We start from the raw sequence: 16547 nt of genomic DNA, 5'->3' as shown, positions 1-16547 counted from the left end.
ATCAGAATAGGTTGCATAGACTTGACTTGTCTTCCCTTGAGTATAGGAGATTGAGGGGTGATTTGATCAAAGTGTTTAAAATGTTAAAAGGATTTCATAGGGTAAATATAAAGAAACTGGCGGGGGGACAGGGAAACAAAAGCAGGGGAAATAATCTTAAAATTAGAGTTAAGCCATCCAGACACGAAGCATGTTTTTCACATGAGTTTAGTATAAATCTGGAACTCTTCACCCCCAAAAGCCGGTGGATGCCAGGGGACAGTTGGAGCTTTCAAGACTGGGATAGATTTTTGTTAGGTAAGGGTATCAAGGGCTAGGGAACAAAGGTGCGAAAATGGATTTGAGGTACAGATCAGCCATGGTTGAATGGAAGAACAGATCCAAGGGGCTGAATGGTTCCCCCTTCTGTTCCTATGTTCCCAGGGACACTGTGCTTGTGTATGTGCTGGAAACTTTTAAAAGGAACATGCCAATATGTTGTTCTTCCCAATGTAAAGGAGACCAAACTGTGAGCAGCGAATACAGTAAATCACTGTTTCACGTAGAAGGAGTGCTTGGGGCCCTGGACAGGGGGAAGGGTGGAGGTGAATGGGCAGGTGTTGCATTTCCTGTGCTTTCATGGACAGGTGCCAAGGGAAGGGGAGGGAGTGTTGAAGATGTTTGAAGAGTGGACCAGGGTTTCATGGAGGGAACAGTCCCTTTAAAATACTAAAAGGTGATGGGAAGGGATGATGTGTTTGGTGGTGGCATCATGCTGGAGGTGGTGGAAATGGTGGAGGATAATCCATTGAATATGGAATCTGGTAGGGTGGAAGGTGAGGACAAAGGGAACCCTATCATTTCTCCAGAAAAGAGAAGGCTGAGGTGTGACCTAATAGAGTTCTCTAAAATCATGAAGGGGTTTGATAGGGTAGATGTTGAGAAGTGTCAAGAAAACCTACTATGCCAAATGAGGAATTTTAATTAATCAGTTGGAAACTTACATTAAACTTTTAATGAAAAAATCCTACAATTAACTTTTTAAAAACTGACAGCCAAGATGGCCACCACAATTTGCATCTGAAACACCTTGCACATTCCAAGGCATCCAAGAGGAGACACGTCTGATGAGCCTGTACCCAAAACAGTGGCTTGTTCTATTGATTGAACTACCTAAGATTGCTTTCATGAGCAAGACAGTCAAAGCCATCCAGAAAAATTAACATTGAAAGGGCAAACCCCTCCAACTGTAAATACTGGCATCCTGAGGCCTGAGAGGTTGAAATTCCTAAAACTTGAATCTGAGGCGGTCATGTGATTGTCTGTCCATCTCTGAAAAAGCTGGGAGTTTCCCTTGGACAAAAAGATAAGCCAGTGACTCAGACTGTGCAGAAGCAGGAGGGCTGGCTCTTTTTCTCTCTCTTTCTCCAGAAGACCTGATGGGGCATGCGAAGCCTAGTTGCCAGTTGCTAGATCCAAGATGAAGACACCAGGGGAAGAAAGCCATCTACAAGTCTGCCTCCAAGAAAACCCTGAGCCAGGTGAGCCAGCCACAAAGTACACTTCTACCAGCCGAAGACTCCAAGAACACAACTTCAGCCAGAAGACAATGGAATGACCCAACCCCACAGACTGTGTATTAATTTTTATTTGTTCTGGACACCCATCCAAGCACAAATCTACCCCTCATCACTCTGTAATCTATTTGTGTGTGTGTGAACATGTTGCGTATTTTATTATTTTAGTTAGATCGGGTTTAGATTGTTAAGAATAATAAACTCACCTTCTTCTTGTTGAAACGCAAGAAAACCCGTCCGATTGGTTCTTTTATGATCACAACAAAGATAAAAGGTAAACACTCACTGAAGTGGTAGCACACCCACTGTTTAAAAAGGAATAAACCCTGTTGCGGTCAAATAAGAGGAAGGACAAGAGGGGAGCCTTGTGACCTTTCCTCACCTGGCCATAATAGAACATTTTTGGGGGAGACCAGAACTAGGGACCAGAAATATAAGATAGTCACTAATAAAGCCAATAGGGAATTCAGGCAATTTGTTTTTTACCCAGAGAGTGGTGAGAATGTTGAACTTGCTACTACAGGGAGTAGTTGAGGTGAATAGCATCGATACATTTAAGGGGAAGCTAGATAAACACATGAGGGAGAAAGGAATAGAAGGATATGGTGATAGGGTGTGATGAAGCAGGGTGGGAGGAGCATAACCACCAGCAGGGACCTGTTGGACTTGTTGGGCCAAATGTCCTATTTCTGCACAATAAATATGTAATAAATGACATTATCAAATTAACCTAAATCTTTCCCATTTGAGTGATCTTGGAACGTCAATTCAGCTCGACAAGTGTATATAATGGTAGCCAAAGAGATAGACATAGAAGTTCAAGAAATAAACTTTATCATCACCAGACTCCTCACAGTAACTGAGATTTGGATACAGAAACATTTTTTCTGCAATCTTACAATATCAAAACTTTGGTTTGTATTCAAGATTAAAAAACCACCTAAATTAAGTAAAATACAACAAAGTGAATACAAACAGTAGTCAGAGTGAAAATTAGATACATATTTTCAATAAAAATGGAAGCTAAGTATCCCTGTTAAGAATGTTGCGATAGGTTCAAGTATACATATTAAATTGCCAAATCATCATTTAGTTGGCAAAGCTTTAACAAATTTATTCATGGGATGTGAGCATCGCTGGCCAGGCCAGCAGTTATTGCCCATCACTAATTGCCCTTGAGAAGGTGGTGGTGAGCTGCCTTCTTGAACTGCTGCAGTCCATGTGCTGCAGGTACACCTACAGTGCTGTTAGGGAGGGGGTTCTATGCTTTTAACCCAGTGATAGTGAAGGAACAATGATATAGTTCCAAGTCAGCGTTTGCTGCCCTTCTCCTTCTAGGTGGTAAAGGTCGCGGGTTTAGAAGTTGCTGTCGAAGGAGGTGTGTTGCTGCAGTGCATCTTGTAGATGGTACACACTGCTGCCACTGCACGTTAGTGATGAAGGGCGCGAATGTTTAGGGTGGTGGATGGGGTGCCGATCCAGCAGTCGAAGTCTTGAGTGTTGTTGCAGCAACACATTAATCCATATTTACTGCCAAATATGGTACATTACCACAGATAGTGACAAGCTGTAATTTATGCTGTCTGATTTTTTTTAAATGACAATATCAACCCCTCTCTTTTTCTCTGTGGTTACATGGCAATTTGTTGCCAACAGTGGCTGAGAGGATAACACTCTTGCCTCTGAGTTAGAACACTGTGGGTCCAAGTCCCACTCCAGAGACTTAACTGCAAGATCCAGGCTAACATTCCCAGTGCAGTACTGAGGGCGTGCTGCACTGTTGGAAGTGCTGTCTTTTAGACATGTCATTAAACTGAGGCCCGGTTTATCCTCTCAAGTGAACTGAAAAGATCCCATGGCACCATTTTGAAGAAGAGCAGCGGAGTTCTTCCTGGTGTCCAGGCTAACATTTATTCCTCGACCAACTTCACTATCCAGTCAATATCACATTGCTGTTTGAGGGAACTTGCTGTGCACACATTCCCTGCTGCATTTCCTACATTGAACATTGACTACAATTTAAAAGTACTTCATCAGCTGTAAAGTGCTTTGGGATGTCCTGAGGTCATGAAAGGTGCTATAGAAATGCAAGTCTGTTCCTTATGGCCAAATGACCTACTCTCGGACCTTCACTGGGGAGCTTGGGTCAGTGGCCTAGGCAAATTCTACCACTGACTTTCCCTCCTCACTGTGGGAAGTGCTTTGCAGAGGACTAGATGAAATGTTGCTGATGTCCCATGCCTTTTCAGGAGAGACACTCTAGAGGCTCTCGTCATCAGGATATTTTCATCCTACTGTGTCTTGGGCTCCGATAGTTGACTGTGACGAGCTTTTTAACTTGCAGCTTGCCCTCACTAGGAACTCATCGGGTTCTCTGGCTTCTCTTCATCAGAAGAGGCATCAGTTCTTCAACTGTTGAACTAATCAACTGTGAAGACATAAGCATCAAGATAAATCATTTACAACTTTGGAAATACAGCTCCCTCCATTTAAAACATCCATATTTAAATGGGGCAGTAGTTGCTATTGGCCAAAACACAACTTCTTGCTAAGGTGCACTGAATGTAATAAAAGAAAATTTTATTGAGGCAAACCTCACTTTCCTTAGGCTTCCATTCCTTCTACAATTTAAAGCTCAGATTTAATATCCTTGAACACTGCCTCCTGATTATTTCTCAAGAATTATATCTAGATTAGTGAAAAAAAAAATCAGCATCATGTTTCTCCAGCAATCTTTCTCCAAACAGTGAAAGAAAAAGCACAAGTACTGATATTGTAGGGATAAGGCAGCAGTTGTCATTTTAATAAAAGCAAAATACTGCAGATGCTGGAAAGCTGAAATAAAAACAGAAAGTGCTGGAAATACTCAGCAGGTCTGGCAGCATCTGTGCAGAGAGAAGCAGAGTTAACGTTTCAGGTCTGTGACCTTTCATCAGAACTGGCAAAGGTTAGAAAAGAATTAGGTTTTAAGCAAGTCATTTTACCTTTCATCAAGTGACAGAGATACACGTCACGATTTTTCTTTTCAAACAACCCTCGAAACAGATACAGCAGGAATTGCAGCGTCTCCAAACTCTTAAAGCTGGACAAAGAGTGAAGGCAGATTGCAAGCCCATTTTTAATTAATGACTGAAAAAGAACAGCTGCATTGATATAGCAGCCCATCAGGTCCAAAGGTCAAAGCATTTCACACACAAATAAACGGTGCGATTTTATCATTTTATTTACAGCCATCATGTATAGTGGGCAAATCTCACTTGATTGAACATGCCCACACTCTCACCCTATTTCAAAAAGGATATTCAGTTATTAGAGGGGACAGGCAGAAGGTGGCAGAACTTAAAGTAAAGACCCTGGGTCTTTTCCCTCCTGAAAAGAGAAGACTGAGAGGGTACTTGACAGACGTGCTTAAAATTATGAAAGCTTTAGGCACACTGAGACAGAAAGCCACCTTCGGTTATATTCTGTGGCCTTCCAGTTGTAGAAGAACACAAGAAATAGGAGCAGGAGTAGACCATATGGCCCATTGAGCCTGCTCCACCATTCAATACGATCATGGCTGATCTTAGGCTTCAATTCCCTTGATTCCCTGAGAAACCAAAAATCTATCTATCCCAGCCTTAAATGTATTCAATGATGGAGCATCCACAACCCTCTGGGATAGAGAATTCCAAAGATTCACAACCCTTTGAGTGAAGTAATTTCTCCTCATCTCCGTCCTCATTGATTGTCCCCTTATCATGAGACTGTGCCCCTGTGTTTTAGATTCCCTGACCAGTGGAAATAACCTCTCAGTGTCTACCCTATCCGGCCCCTTCAGAATCTTGTATGTTCCAAAGAGATCACCTCTCATTCTTCGAAACTCCAAAGAATACAGGCCCAATTTACTCAGCCTCTCATCATAGGACAACCCCCTCATCTCAGGGACCTTCTCGGTACCGCCTCCATTACATGTATATTTTTTCTTAAATGTGGAGACCAAAACGACACACAGTATTCCAGTCAACAAAACTCTGTACAGTTGTAGCAAGACTTCCTTATTCTTGTACTCCAATCCCCTTGCAATAAAGGCCAACATGCCATTTGCCTTCTTAATTGTTTGTTTGTATAGTTACTTTCTGTGTTCCATGTACAAGCATACCCAAGAATCTTTGAAAATCAACACTTACAAGTTTCACACTTATAAAAAAAATTCTTCTTTTCTATTCTATTTGTATGTCCAACCTGATATTAAAGTTAATGGGACTGATGATTGAGCAATGAGAAAATTTCTTATGCATTAGATTCCACTAAGCTTTCCTTTTGTGTACAGAATTTAAGCACGATGGGTCATATTTAGAAATGAATAACAAAAAACTAAGAAGTGCAGGAGGAACTTTTTTTTCCTGAGTGTGATAAGTATGTGGGATGGGGTCCTGGCACAGGTGGTGGAACAAGAAGTGAAAATGGGAACTGGATTGGTCCTTAACAAATGGGATTCAAGGTTATTAAGGCAGGCAAGAAGGAAAACCTCTGCATAGAGAGTCTAGTGAAGGTCTTTTCCTGCCTGAGCCTGTTACTACGTCACACTGTTATAGCACTTACAATGTGAGGGACTTGTAGGAGATGCTATGCAGTGTTAAGCAGCTATGGTCAAACAGTTTGTGTGGCAGCCTTCCTTTAGATATCCAGCTGTCTGTCTCTGGGTCGTAACAATCAAATGCATCACTGTCTTCAATGTTGTTGTCTGAGGTGATGCACCGTCCACCAGTAACATAGACCTTGTTGTTTATAACAGTCGCTCCGTGATGCATCTTCCTCTCTTTCATATCAGCACATTTTACAAATTGGTTTGACTTTGTGTCAAAGGCAATCACTCTTCTTGTGTATCCTGAGGGAATAAAAACCGCATTTAAAAAAAAACAATGCAATCATAGAGTCATAGATTCATACAGCACAGAAACAGGCCCTTCGGCCCATAATGTTTTCAACGATAAGGTTTTTGATTAAGATATTGGGAAAGAAAGACCTGCATTTATATAGCACCTCTTAATGACCTGAGAACATAGCAAAGCACTTTACAGTCAATGAAGTACTTTTTGAAGTGTAGTCATTGTTGACAGCCAAATTGGCAGCCAATTTGTGCACAGCAAGCTCCCACAAACAGCAATGTGATAATGGCCAGATAATCTGTTTTTGTGATGTTGATTGAGGGATAAGTATTGGCCAGGATACTGGGGAGAACTCCCCTGCTCTTCTTTGAAATAGTGGCATTGTTTACCTCCACCAGTGCGCAAAGTTGTTGGATGATTTGTGCCACTCCGTCATTAACCTCACAAAAACAGGATCTCACCCTCTACTTCCCTGTGATTTTCAGGACATTGCTGGATTTGTGCTGTAAGTATGAATTAAAATCACCACAGAAAGTTAAGGCTGGTACTTAACAGTGTAAGGACTCTTTGTATGAGGAGATTTATGTTCCTGTAATGACAATCAACCTCTCTGGCCCAGATCTAGAACAATTAAACCTGTCGAGTCTCATTCCTGCAAATTGTTGTGAGACGTTTTCAAATTTTACATTTTTTTCTTACTTTTCTGTTTCTTTTTTTTTCCTTCTCTCTCTCAATTCAATCTTTGTTTCCCTCTATTTCTCTTTCTGGACCTGAGTTAACTCTGATTCACCCGATTTCTTTCTCCGTTGTTCCTCTGTTTCTTTCTCAATCCTTAAATCTTATTGTTTGAGGAGATATAGATGTTAGTCCTGTCATTTACTGAGGCCTCAGGTGCCCCGCTACCCTCACTGCACTGTAATCAGCTGTGTGATGCCCCAGTCCAACAAATTCAGGGCCATTGTATTATTTTAAAGCCAAGTTCCATGCCATTACCATTGCATCTGTTCCATTTTACCTCCAATAATAATAATCCTGTCACCAATCACAGCTGCAGGTGCACAAATGTTTTTAACCATCCTTGTCTCCATTCTGAACCACATGTTCCTCGATATGTTGTAAACCTAAATAATAATACAGAATTAAAACACTTCGAAAGTAATGCAGAAAAGACATTCAAATGCTTTGTACCAAGCATTCATAATGCTTTAACTTTACTGCTTCTGAAAATATTTGCTGCTAAACTAATAGGAAAAGACTGAACACTGTGGGGCTGTTTTCTCTTGAAAAGAGAAGGCTGAGCGGTGACCTGATAGGGGTCTTTAAGATTTGAAAGTATAGACGTAGGGAAGATGTTTTCACTTGCTGGTGAGATCAAAACTAGGGGCCATAAATATAAGATCATCACTAGTAAATCCAATAGGGAATTCAGGAGAAACTGCTCTACACAAAGAGTGGTGAGAATGTGGAGCTTGCTACCACAAGGTGTGGAAGAGTTGAATAGTATACATGTCTTTAAGGGGAAATTGATAAATACATGACAGTGAGATGAAATAGGGTGGGAGAGGACTCATGGGAAGCATAAACACAGGCATAGACCAGGTGGGCTGAATGGCCTGTTTCTGTGCTGTAAATCTTATTTAAAAGGAAGGAAGTTGTGATAATTCTTTATAAATCACTGACCAGGCCTCAGCTGGAGTATTCTATTCAATTCTGGGGACTGCACTTGAGGAAGAATATCAAGGTTGCAGAAGAGATTTACTAGAATGGCACCAGAGATGAGGGATTTCAGTTATGAGAAGAGACTGGGGAAACTGGGATTGTTCTCCGAAGAGCAGAGAAGACTAAGGGGAGATTGAATAGAGGCGTTCAAAATTCTGAAGGGTTTTGTTAGAGTAAATGGGGAGAAACTGTTTCCACTGGCAGGCGAGTCAGTAACCAGAGGTTACAAATTTAAGATAATTGGTAAAAGAACCAGAGGGGAGATGAGGAGAAATTCTTTTTCTGCAGTGAGTTGTGAGGATCTGGTAAACACTCCCTAAAAGGAGATGGAAGCAGATTCAGTAGCAACTTTCAAATGGGAATTGATAAATACTTGGGAAAGAAAAAATTTGCAGGATTATGAGGAAAGAGCACGGGGGAGTAGGACTAATTGGATAGTTCTTTCAAAGAGGTACAATGGACTGAATGGCAACTTTTTGTGCTGTATGACTCTTGGAAGTACACTGTAGGAATGCTACCTCTTTTTTTGTGGCTGGGCCTTGCTACTGCTATGGCCTGTGTAAATGCAGGAAAGCTGTGCCCTGGTGGGAGTCACATCATACCAACCCCATTTGTCTGGCACTTAAATAGCTGCATTTTTTCACTTCCACCCAATCAAATGTGAAGTGAAGGTGGGGAGGATGATAGGGCAAGTGCAATTTTGTTGTTGTGGGTCAGTACTCCGATATCTGGCAATTTGTGCGACTTGATTCTAAGTCGAATAAGTTATTTGCTGAATATTTGACACAACTGTCAGCGAATCACAAACTCGGTAACGAAGTCCTTGCTGTGGATTTATCAGTGGCTTCACAACCAGAGATGCAGCAGTTGAATATTTGACCTTAGTGATTTATGAGTACTTTATTTATTGAGTGCATTAATGTGGATTGTCTCATGTTATGGTTTTGATGAACTGATCTGATAATGTTAAATTTAATGTAATTTGTCAATAATTTCCCCTCTTGATTAAATGATGTGTGTGTCATATAGAGACTGATCCTCATAGTCAACAAATGTTAAGGGCTTAATCCTCCAGTTGTCCTTACTTTGTCCAGACCCAGACCCTTACCTCTGGAAAGCAGTACTTAATCCAGACTCAATCACCTTGCCCCATTCGGCTCTTTTTACAAATCCTTGCTGGTAGTCAAACAGTAATCTCTAATGCATGCTTCTTTATAACACAAATCTGTGATTAATTGAGCAATTTCAGCCTCATAAGACCGCTAATATGATTAGCAGTGTTATCGACGGGTAAGGTGACAAATTGCCCGAATTTTCTGCACACAATGACGTCCAATACATCAAACCTCATTTTAAGCAAGCATGAGCTGGGGAATAACTGCTGTCGTAAACTACTTGGCTAAGCAAGTTTTAGGCTGGATTTTTACCCTCTGACTGGGCAGGCACGGAGGTGGGCGGGTGCCAAGAGAATAGCTAACAAACTGTTAAGGCCAATTGTCAAGGCCAACTGGAATTTTCTCGTCAGCTTCCAGGTCCCCTGAAGACATTCGGGAACAACGCGGCTGCCTGGGGGTACTCAGGCAGGCCTAGAGGCCTGGCACAACAATGACCCGGCTACTGAAGATTTTTTGTTTTTTATTTAAAAATGTTGGAGAGAGGGCATCTCAAAGTGGAGACGCCCTCTCTCTCACTTACCTGTACTGCACTCTGGTGCTTCTTCAGTGCTCGAGGGCCTCCTATTGGCCTTCCAGCTTCGAGAGCCGGCCTGCTCTCCTTAATTGGATGGCAAGCCCACCTTCTGGCCACTAATTGGCCAATTTGTGGACCATCACAGCCAGGTGACTGTTTCCCCCACAGTGCGTGCTTCTGACCCCCATTTGCCCATTCGGCTGGGGTTCCGAAGTCCGCTGGCAAAACCCTGCCCTTTCTCTTGTGACTTAAACCCACTCAGCCCTGCGATGTTGTCAGATTTGCTTATTGGTGTAGGGACACTAGGACAGTTCTTGAGGCAAAGGAAGCTCTTGAAATGGAATGGCTTCACCTAAACTGAACTGATACCAATGGTCTTGCAGTGAGGGTAAATAGAGTAGTGAGGAAGAATTTTAATTTTTACGATGGGGAGAACCAAGTGTTGGAGTGTACAGGGGATTAGGTTTAATTATAGTGAAAGGGCAAAGCCGTCTAAAATGGTAAATCCAGGAAAAGTCGATATGAAGAGGCATATTTTGCATTATTAGGTATCTCCTACATTAAAAGAAAAAAAAGACTTGCATTGATATGGTGCCTTTCACTACCTCAGGACATCCCAAAGTGCTTTACAGCCAATGAAGTGCTTTTTTTGAAGTCTGGCCATTGTTGTAATGCAGGAAATACTGCAGCCAATTTGTGCACAGCATGATCCCACTGAGCAACGTGATAGTGGCTAGATAATATGTTTTTGTAATGTTGGTTGAGAGATAAATATTGGTCACTGGACACCATGGTTCCCCCCTGCCCCCACCCAATTATCTTCAAATTAGCCCTCTGGGGGTTTTTACATCCACCTGAGAAGGCACACAGGTCCATTCATGGCTCTTGTTCCCCAACTTGTGCCAAATTGTATATTAAAAACAGCAACCCATTCTTAGTCCCCTGCCCAGGCTCCAGTATAATTTAAAAAAGGTAATGGTATCAAATAAAACATAGAGAAAGATACAGAGATAGAGAATGGAAGTGACATTACAGCAGCGAGCACCTATTGAAGAACTAACAGTTACACAGGTGCAATGGGTCAACAGTTGTCCCGTGTTGTCAGTTGTGTGATTCTGCGGCTGTCTGAAGAAGGGGCTTTTTTCAGGAAGGTTCTCCATGCTGCTTCTGGTCAGTTTATTCTAGCTCTACACACATCACCAGCTTGTGTTATGGTGGCTGGGTGCTGACATTGTCTAATTTCACCCCCCCCCACCACCTTTTAACACAAAAAACTAGTGGAGAATGAGCCTGACGACTGTACCTGTATCAGGCGAACGGCATTCTGTACAGTGTCTTCTCCGCCGAAAAGATAGAGCCTTTGGTTCTTGGCAGCAATAGCTGGATGTAGCACGGCAACGGGCATGGGTGCCATTTTTTCCCAGACGCTGAAAATGCTGTCATATCTATGTAGCGTATTTAGTATCTCTTGACTTGGCCCAACCCCTCCCAGGGAGAAAATATAGTTCATGTGTGCTATGGTCTGATGAGAATAGCATGGCACCAACATGTCTACTTCAGACTTCCAACAGTTCATCTTCAAAGAGAAACTATAAACACTTGCACTTACAACAGTCTTCTTATTATCAATGATCACTCCTCCAATGATGTATATATTATTGTGTAAACACACTGAGGATGCTTTGTAGAGATGCACAGGAAGCTTGGAAAGAGCCAGCCACTGCTGAGTCCTTGAGTCATATAGTAACGCCTCTCTTGTTGTCTGCTGGTTACCCTTTCTACCTCCAATAATGACAAGGAACTCCTGGGAAGCATACCTGCGTGGAACGTACCATATGGGCTTGATGTCAGGGGTGTTTGCAGGGCTCAAAGAAAATAGCAGCCTGCTGGCTGATTCCAAGATGCTTTTGCAAACGGGCGATGACTGAACAAAAGGATTGTTGGCTATAAAGTGCAAGAGGTAGGTGGGATGGACATATTGGAGTCGAACTTTCTCGAGGAGCTCATGCACGTGTTTCTGTCTGGTCTTTGGGTCGTGGTTGATCCAAGTTGTCAGTGTATCAAAAACTTGCTCTTCCTCAGCGCAGAGTTCATCATCTCCCAGATAGTCTGCAAGTTCAGTGCAGGAGAGCTCCTTCAAGTCCTCAGATGATGCAACCTCCAGGAACTGTTGCAACGCGATTGCCTTCGCCTTTTTCTGCAGGCTTTCACAGCTGAATATTTCCGCCAGTCTAATCATGCCAAGGCAGTTCTCTGCTGTTAATTGATTTTGCAAGTACAATGAGCAAGCCTCAAACACTTTGGGGTACTGGTAAATAGCAGCAGCCTCCATCAGAGAGAAAACATTTGCTGTGTTTATGGTAATCTCTCCTGTATAGACATAATCCACAATCTGAATCAGAATGTCCACATGGATCCCCGACAAACGTACACGTGTTAGGAAGCTCTCTTTGAAGTTATTGCAAAACATGGCTCTGAAATAGGGGCTACTTGATGCCAATACATTTCGGTGACAAGGGACTTCTTTGTCTCCAGCGCAAAGAATGACATCAATCAATGTCTCCTCTTGCCGTAGAGTATTAAGCTGTTTTAATAATTGATAAGAGAGGTCCGTTTCTTTGAAATGGAAACAGTTGTGGAGAACCATATTTTGATTGTCTTCATCCATGCTGGAAAACAGAAGCTTTTATAAACTTTGAACTTCACAATGATCGTATTTTTTTAAGTAGCAATTCTCGGACATTGTTTGACATGCAAATTTGGTTGTGGTTCAGGAAAAATAGGAAACCTAAACATGCAAATACTATAGAAATTCTGTAAGTGATCCCGTACTAAATCCGAGTTCATGGATATAGGTTGTTCATGGGTTAGCGGCAGATTATAAAGAGTTTAAATTTTATCACAAATCTCAATAGTGGCTCACTATTACCTGAATCCCAATGTTTTTTAATCATTCATGGGATGCGGGCGTCGCTGGCCAGGCCAGCATTTATTGCCCATCCCTAATTGCCCTTGAGAAGGTGGTGGTGAGCCGCTGTCTTGAACCACACCCACAGTGCTGTTAGGAAGGGAGTTCCATGATTTTGACCCAGCGACAGTGAAGGAACGGCGATATAGTTCCAAGTCAGGATGGTGTGTGGCTTGGAGGGGAACTTGCAGGTGGTGGTGTTGCCATTGCATCTAATGCCCTTGTCCTTCTAGATGGTAGAGGCTGCGAGTTTGGAAGGTGCTGTCTAAGATGGCTTGGCGAGTTACTTTTTTAAAGATATTTGGCAAAAAAGCTAGAGGTGAGATGAGGAAAGAAATTTACGCAGCAAGCTGTTGTGATCGGGACTGCGCTGCCTGAAAGGACGGTGGATGGTGATTTAATAGTAAATTTCAAAAGAGAGTTGGATAAATACTTGAAAATGAAAAAAAATTGCAGGGTTACGGGGAAAGAGCAGGGAGTGGGACTAAATCGATAGCTCTTTCAAAGAGCCGGCACAGGCACGATGGGCCGAATGGCCTCCTTCTGTGCTGTAAGATTCTATGAACTGCCAGTAATGGACTGTCAGCTATTCAAGATTTCTTACATTCCTGAGATGGGCTTCCTGTTCAGATTGTCCTGGGTTTGGAGCATAATTTGTGATGTTTACCATAGTCCTGCTGCAGTCAGGACACGATGGTGGTCGACCGACGGTCACCTCAGAGGCGACTTGGCTGGCTGACTGCAGGAGGGTCTCCAGGAGCCTGAGGAAACTCGGGGGAAGAAGCCGTTAATGGGAAAAATTAGGCAGAAACAATTTGCGCTTGAATTTCTTTGCTGATAAAAAAAAATTTCCCTGCCATTCCTGCATGGTAAATGCACTGGAAACAGTGGGAAAACTCGTCTGCTCCCTCCGCCATTAATTATAGCGGTGTACACTGACCTCAGAGAGGAGGGAAAAGAGCCATTAAGAACAGTAGAGAGAAATTGAATGTCTCAATTGGTTCTTTTGCAAAGGATGCTGGTTCCAGATTGCTTAGTTTAAATAATATTGAAATATTTGATTGGGTGGATCGTAGCACTTCCCAGTCACTGAGTGGAAGCTTTTCTATTTGTCCAATGAATGGAACCGATTTTTGATCGGTTGAAATGTTCAATTATGAAACACTCAGTATGGTTAGTGACAAATAATGGCTGCTTAACCCAATTACATTTTTGGCCTGACAGGTTCCTGACTTTGAGGAGTGACAACTCGTCTAAGTGATTTTAAACCCCATCTCAGCCCCCTTGCTCATTAACTCCCACTTACTTCCCCATGTCCTCAAATCTCACCATCCATATGAACACTCCTGCAAATATTTGCAGCCGTGCCCTGGACATCACCACCTCCATTCTCATCTCCAACTACTTCCTTATATTCCTTACCATCCTCCCCTTCCTCCTTTAACTCCATTTCTGTCTGCAACTGTCCCTGGAAAAATACTCACTTACAATTGCATCCTCAATCTCCCAAATACCGAGCCTTTGGCCTGCCATTCAGCACAGTGTCACTGTAGCTGTTGATTTTCTCACCCGCTCGCTAATCGCAGCCTTCGATGGCCTCAGCTTCAACTAAACCTTCATTCCCTCAGTATGGCCCCCACCCCTCAGGTCTAACTTGGGCGTAATTTGTCCAGTTTAGTATTGAATGCATCAAGCTGAAAGGGAGCATTGATTGCAGGATTGGCTCTCCAGTTTTTTAACCCGACATCTGATCTGTGCTAACTTTGAACATGTCTCCACACTGGTCACGCTGAACGAAGATTGTGAAAATGTGAGGTTCTCCTCTGCCAGTATAATTATGGTGGGACAGGACCTCCACCAGTTGCCTCTGGCTGGGAATTCCTTGGGTCAATATTGGTGCAGCTGTGTGGTCTGCTAGTTGGGGGCTGGGGGGAGGGGGAGGTGGTGGTGGATGGCGGGGCAGGGGAAGCGAGGTGAGGGAGGCAAACTAGAAACATTGGCTAGTTCCTGGCTCAAGCTGCAGTAGGTCAATCTGAAGAATCTTTCAGATGAAATGAGGGCTGTTTTCTGCAAGGCAAGTGATAGATTTGTCTTGTAAGAGGACCGGCCTTGCCAAATCTGAGCCCACTTTTGCCACTTAGCATAAGAACACCAATGGCACAACAGTCAGGAATTCTGCTCGATGGCCACTTCACACCAGTACCACTTCTTTGTACTACATTGGCAGCAAAGGGGACAGGAACCACCCAACAATGGGCAGTAACACAGCATAGACGTAGTCCAGTTTCAGCCCCGCCTCCGCCTCAACTCCCCCCTACTCCTCCCAATAACAGCCCCCCAGTGCACACAAGGAAAGTTGAGGCCAAATTTTTGCAGGATAGACATTTTATCAAAGCACCAATGACTTCTGTGATTTAAGGTAAGGATCTTAGATGTAAATATATAAGGAGCAGTCATGCATGAAACCCATACATGACATTTCACTAACTACACCAAGGAATTCAAGTATAACATCAATATTTTTTTAACTTGCATACAAGCAATTGACAAGCACATAAAGACGACAAGTTAGAGGAAAGATACGAACGGGTCTTTTAATGGGTAGGGAGTTGTCAAAACATTTCAAACAGATTATTGAACTACCTGAATGATGTTTCTCTGTGTGGTTGTGAGGTTCAGAGCACCGTCTTCTGTATTGTGCTGACCTTTCCTCTTTAAGCCTTCTTTTCGGGCCTGATGCCTTCTGTCATCAACACACACATACGCACACAACAAGGGGAAGTGAAGGACTCCGTTGAGCAGCAGTACTGAATTTTCCTGAATTAATGTTTTCCAGATTTGTTATTGAACAGGCTTTGATACTTGTATTTAGCTGAGCACTCAGGCGCAAAACATTGTCAGCATTCCATGACTATTAATAGGGCAGTGTGCACTTGCAGCTGACAGCACATGTGACTTTTCAGTTACTTGTTTGCACTGAGGGTAAGCTAAGCCATGGAGCATTTTGAAGCCACCTCTTGGGGGCCTCGTTTTTTAGCTCTGCATACGGGCAGAGAGCAACATGAAGATGCACCTTCACCTAGTTTAACTGAAAGACACAGCGAATGGAAACCCATTCCCAGGTGCCAACGGTTGCTAAGCCGGGATTAATCTCTCAAGCTACAGTTTCCATTGAAACTATGACCTGTTGCTACTGAGATGTTTGGTTGCTTTGCAAAATGTTCAGAGAACCTTGCACAGGATGGGAGGGGGAACTCTGCACATCGCCGCTCTTGCAGTTTGTAACAGGTTTTTGTAAGTTCATTCCCGCGAACCCCCCTCCCCCCCACCACCCCTGCGCCCATTCAAATATTTGAATTTCTGCCAGACTTTTCGCAAACACAGTTGTCTTTCACTAAAATCAGTTTTTATCCCCCCTGGAGCTTCAGGAGAGTAGTAAGCAGTCCGTCTGATGATAAAAAGGAAAAGACAGAAAGATTTGCATTCCTCCAGCGCCTTTGATGATCTCAGGACATTACAAAGCACTTTACAGCCAATGAAGTACTTTTTGGAGTGTAGTCACTGTTGTAATGTAGGAAACACGGCAGCCAATTTGCACACAGCAAGATCCCACAAACAGCAATGTGATAATTTCCAAATCATCTGTTCTTTTTATGATGTTGATTGAGTGATAAATATTGACTCGGACACCAGGGAGAACTCCCCTGCTCTTCTTTGAAATAGTGTCATAAACAGCAATACTAC

At 42.8% G+C, this 16547-nt stretch overlaps 1 protein-coding gene across 1 annotated transcript; it reads right to left on the bottom strand.

Annotated features, from left to right (window-relative positions):
- Positions 1–2404: 2404 nt before the first annotated feature.
- klhl38a (kelch-like family member 38a) lies at positions 2405–15636 on the bottom strand. The gene is made up of 5 exons (XM_068030995.1): positions 15447–15636; positions 11139–12504; positions 7443–7548; positions 6141–6426; positions 2405–3984 (listed from the first exon to the last, which is right to left on the bottom strand). The coding sequence occupies exons 2-5, from the start codon at positions 12501–12503 to the stop codon at positions 3981–3983; spliced, it is 1761 nt and encodes a 586-aa protein (XP_067887096.1). The 5' UTR covers position 12504; positions 15447–15636; the 3' UTR covers positions 2405–3980.
- Between the last annotated feature and the right edge of the window lie 911 nt (positions 15637–16547).

The sequence above is a fragment of the Heterodontus francisci genome, chromosome 5, assembly GCF_036365525.1.
Source record: "Heterodontus francisci isolate sHetFra1 chromosome 5, sHetFra1.hap1, whole genome shotgun sequence".
Taxonomy (NCBI): Eukaryota; Metazoa; Chordata; class Chondrichthyes; order Heterodontiformes; family Heterodontidae; genus Heterodontus; species Heterodontus francisci.
The sequence above is the reverse complement of the archived record's forward strand: the minus strand, read 5'-3'. Positions and strand labels throughout refer to the sequence as shown.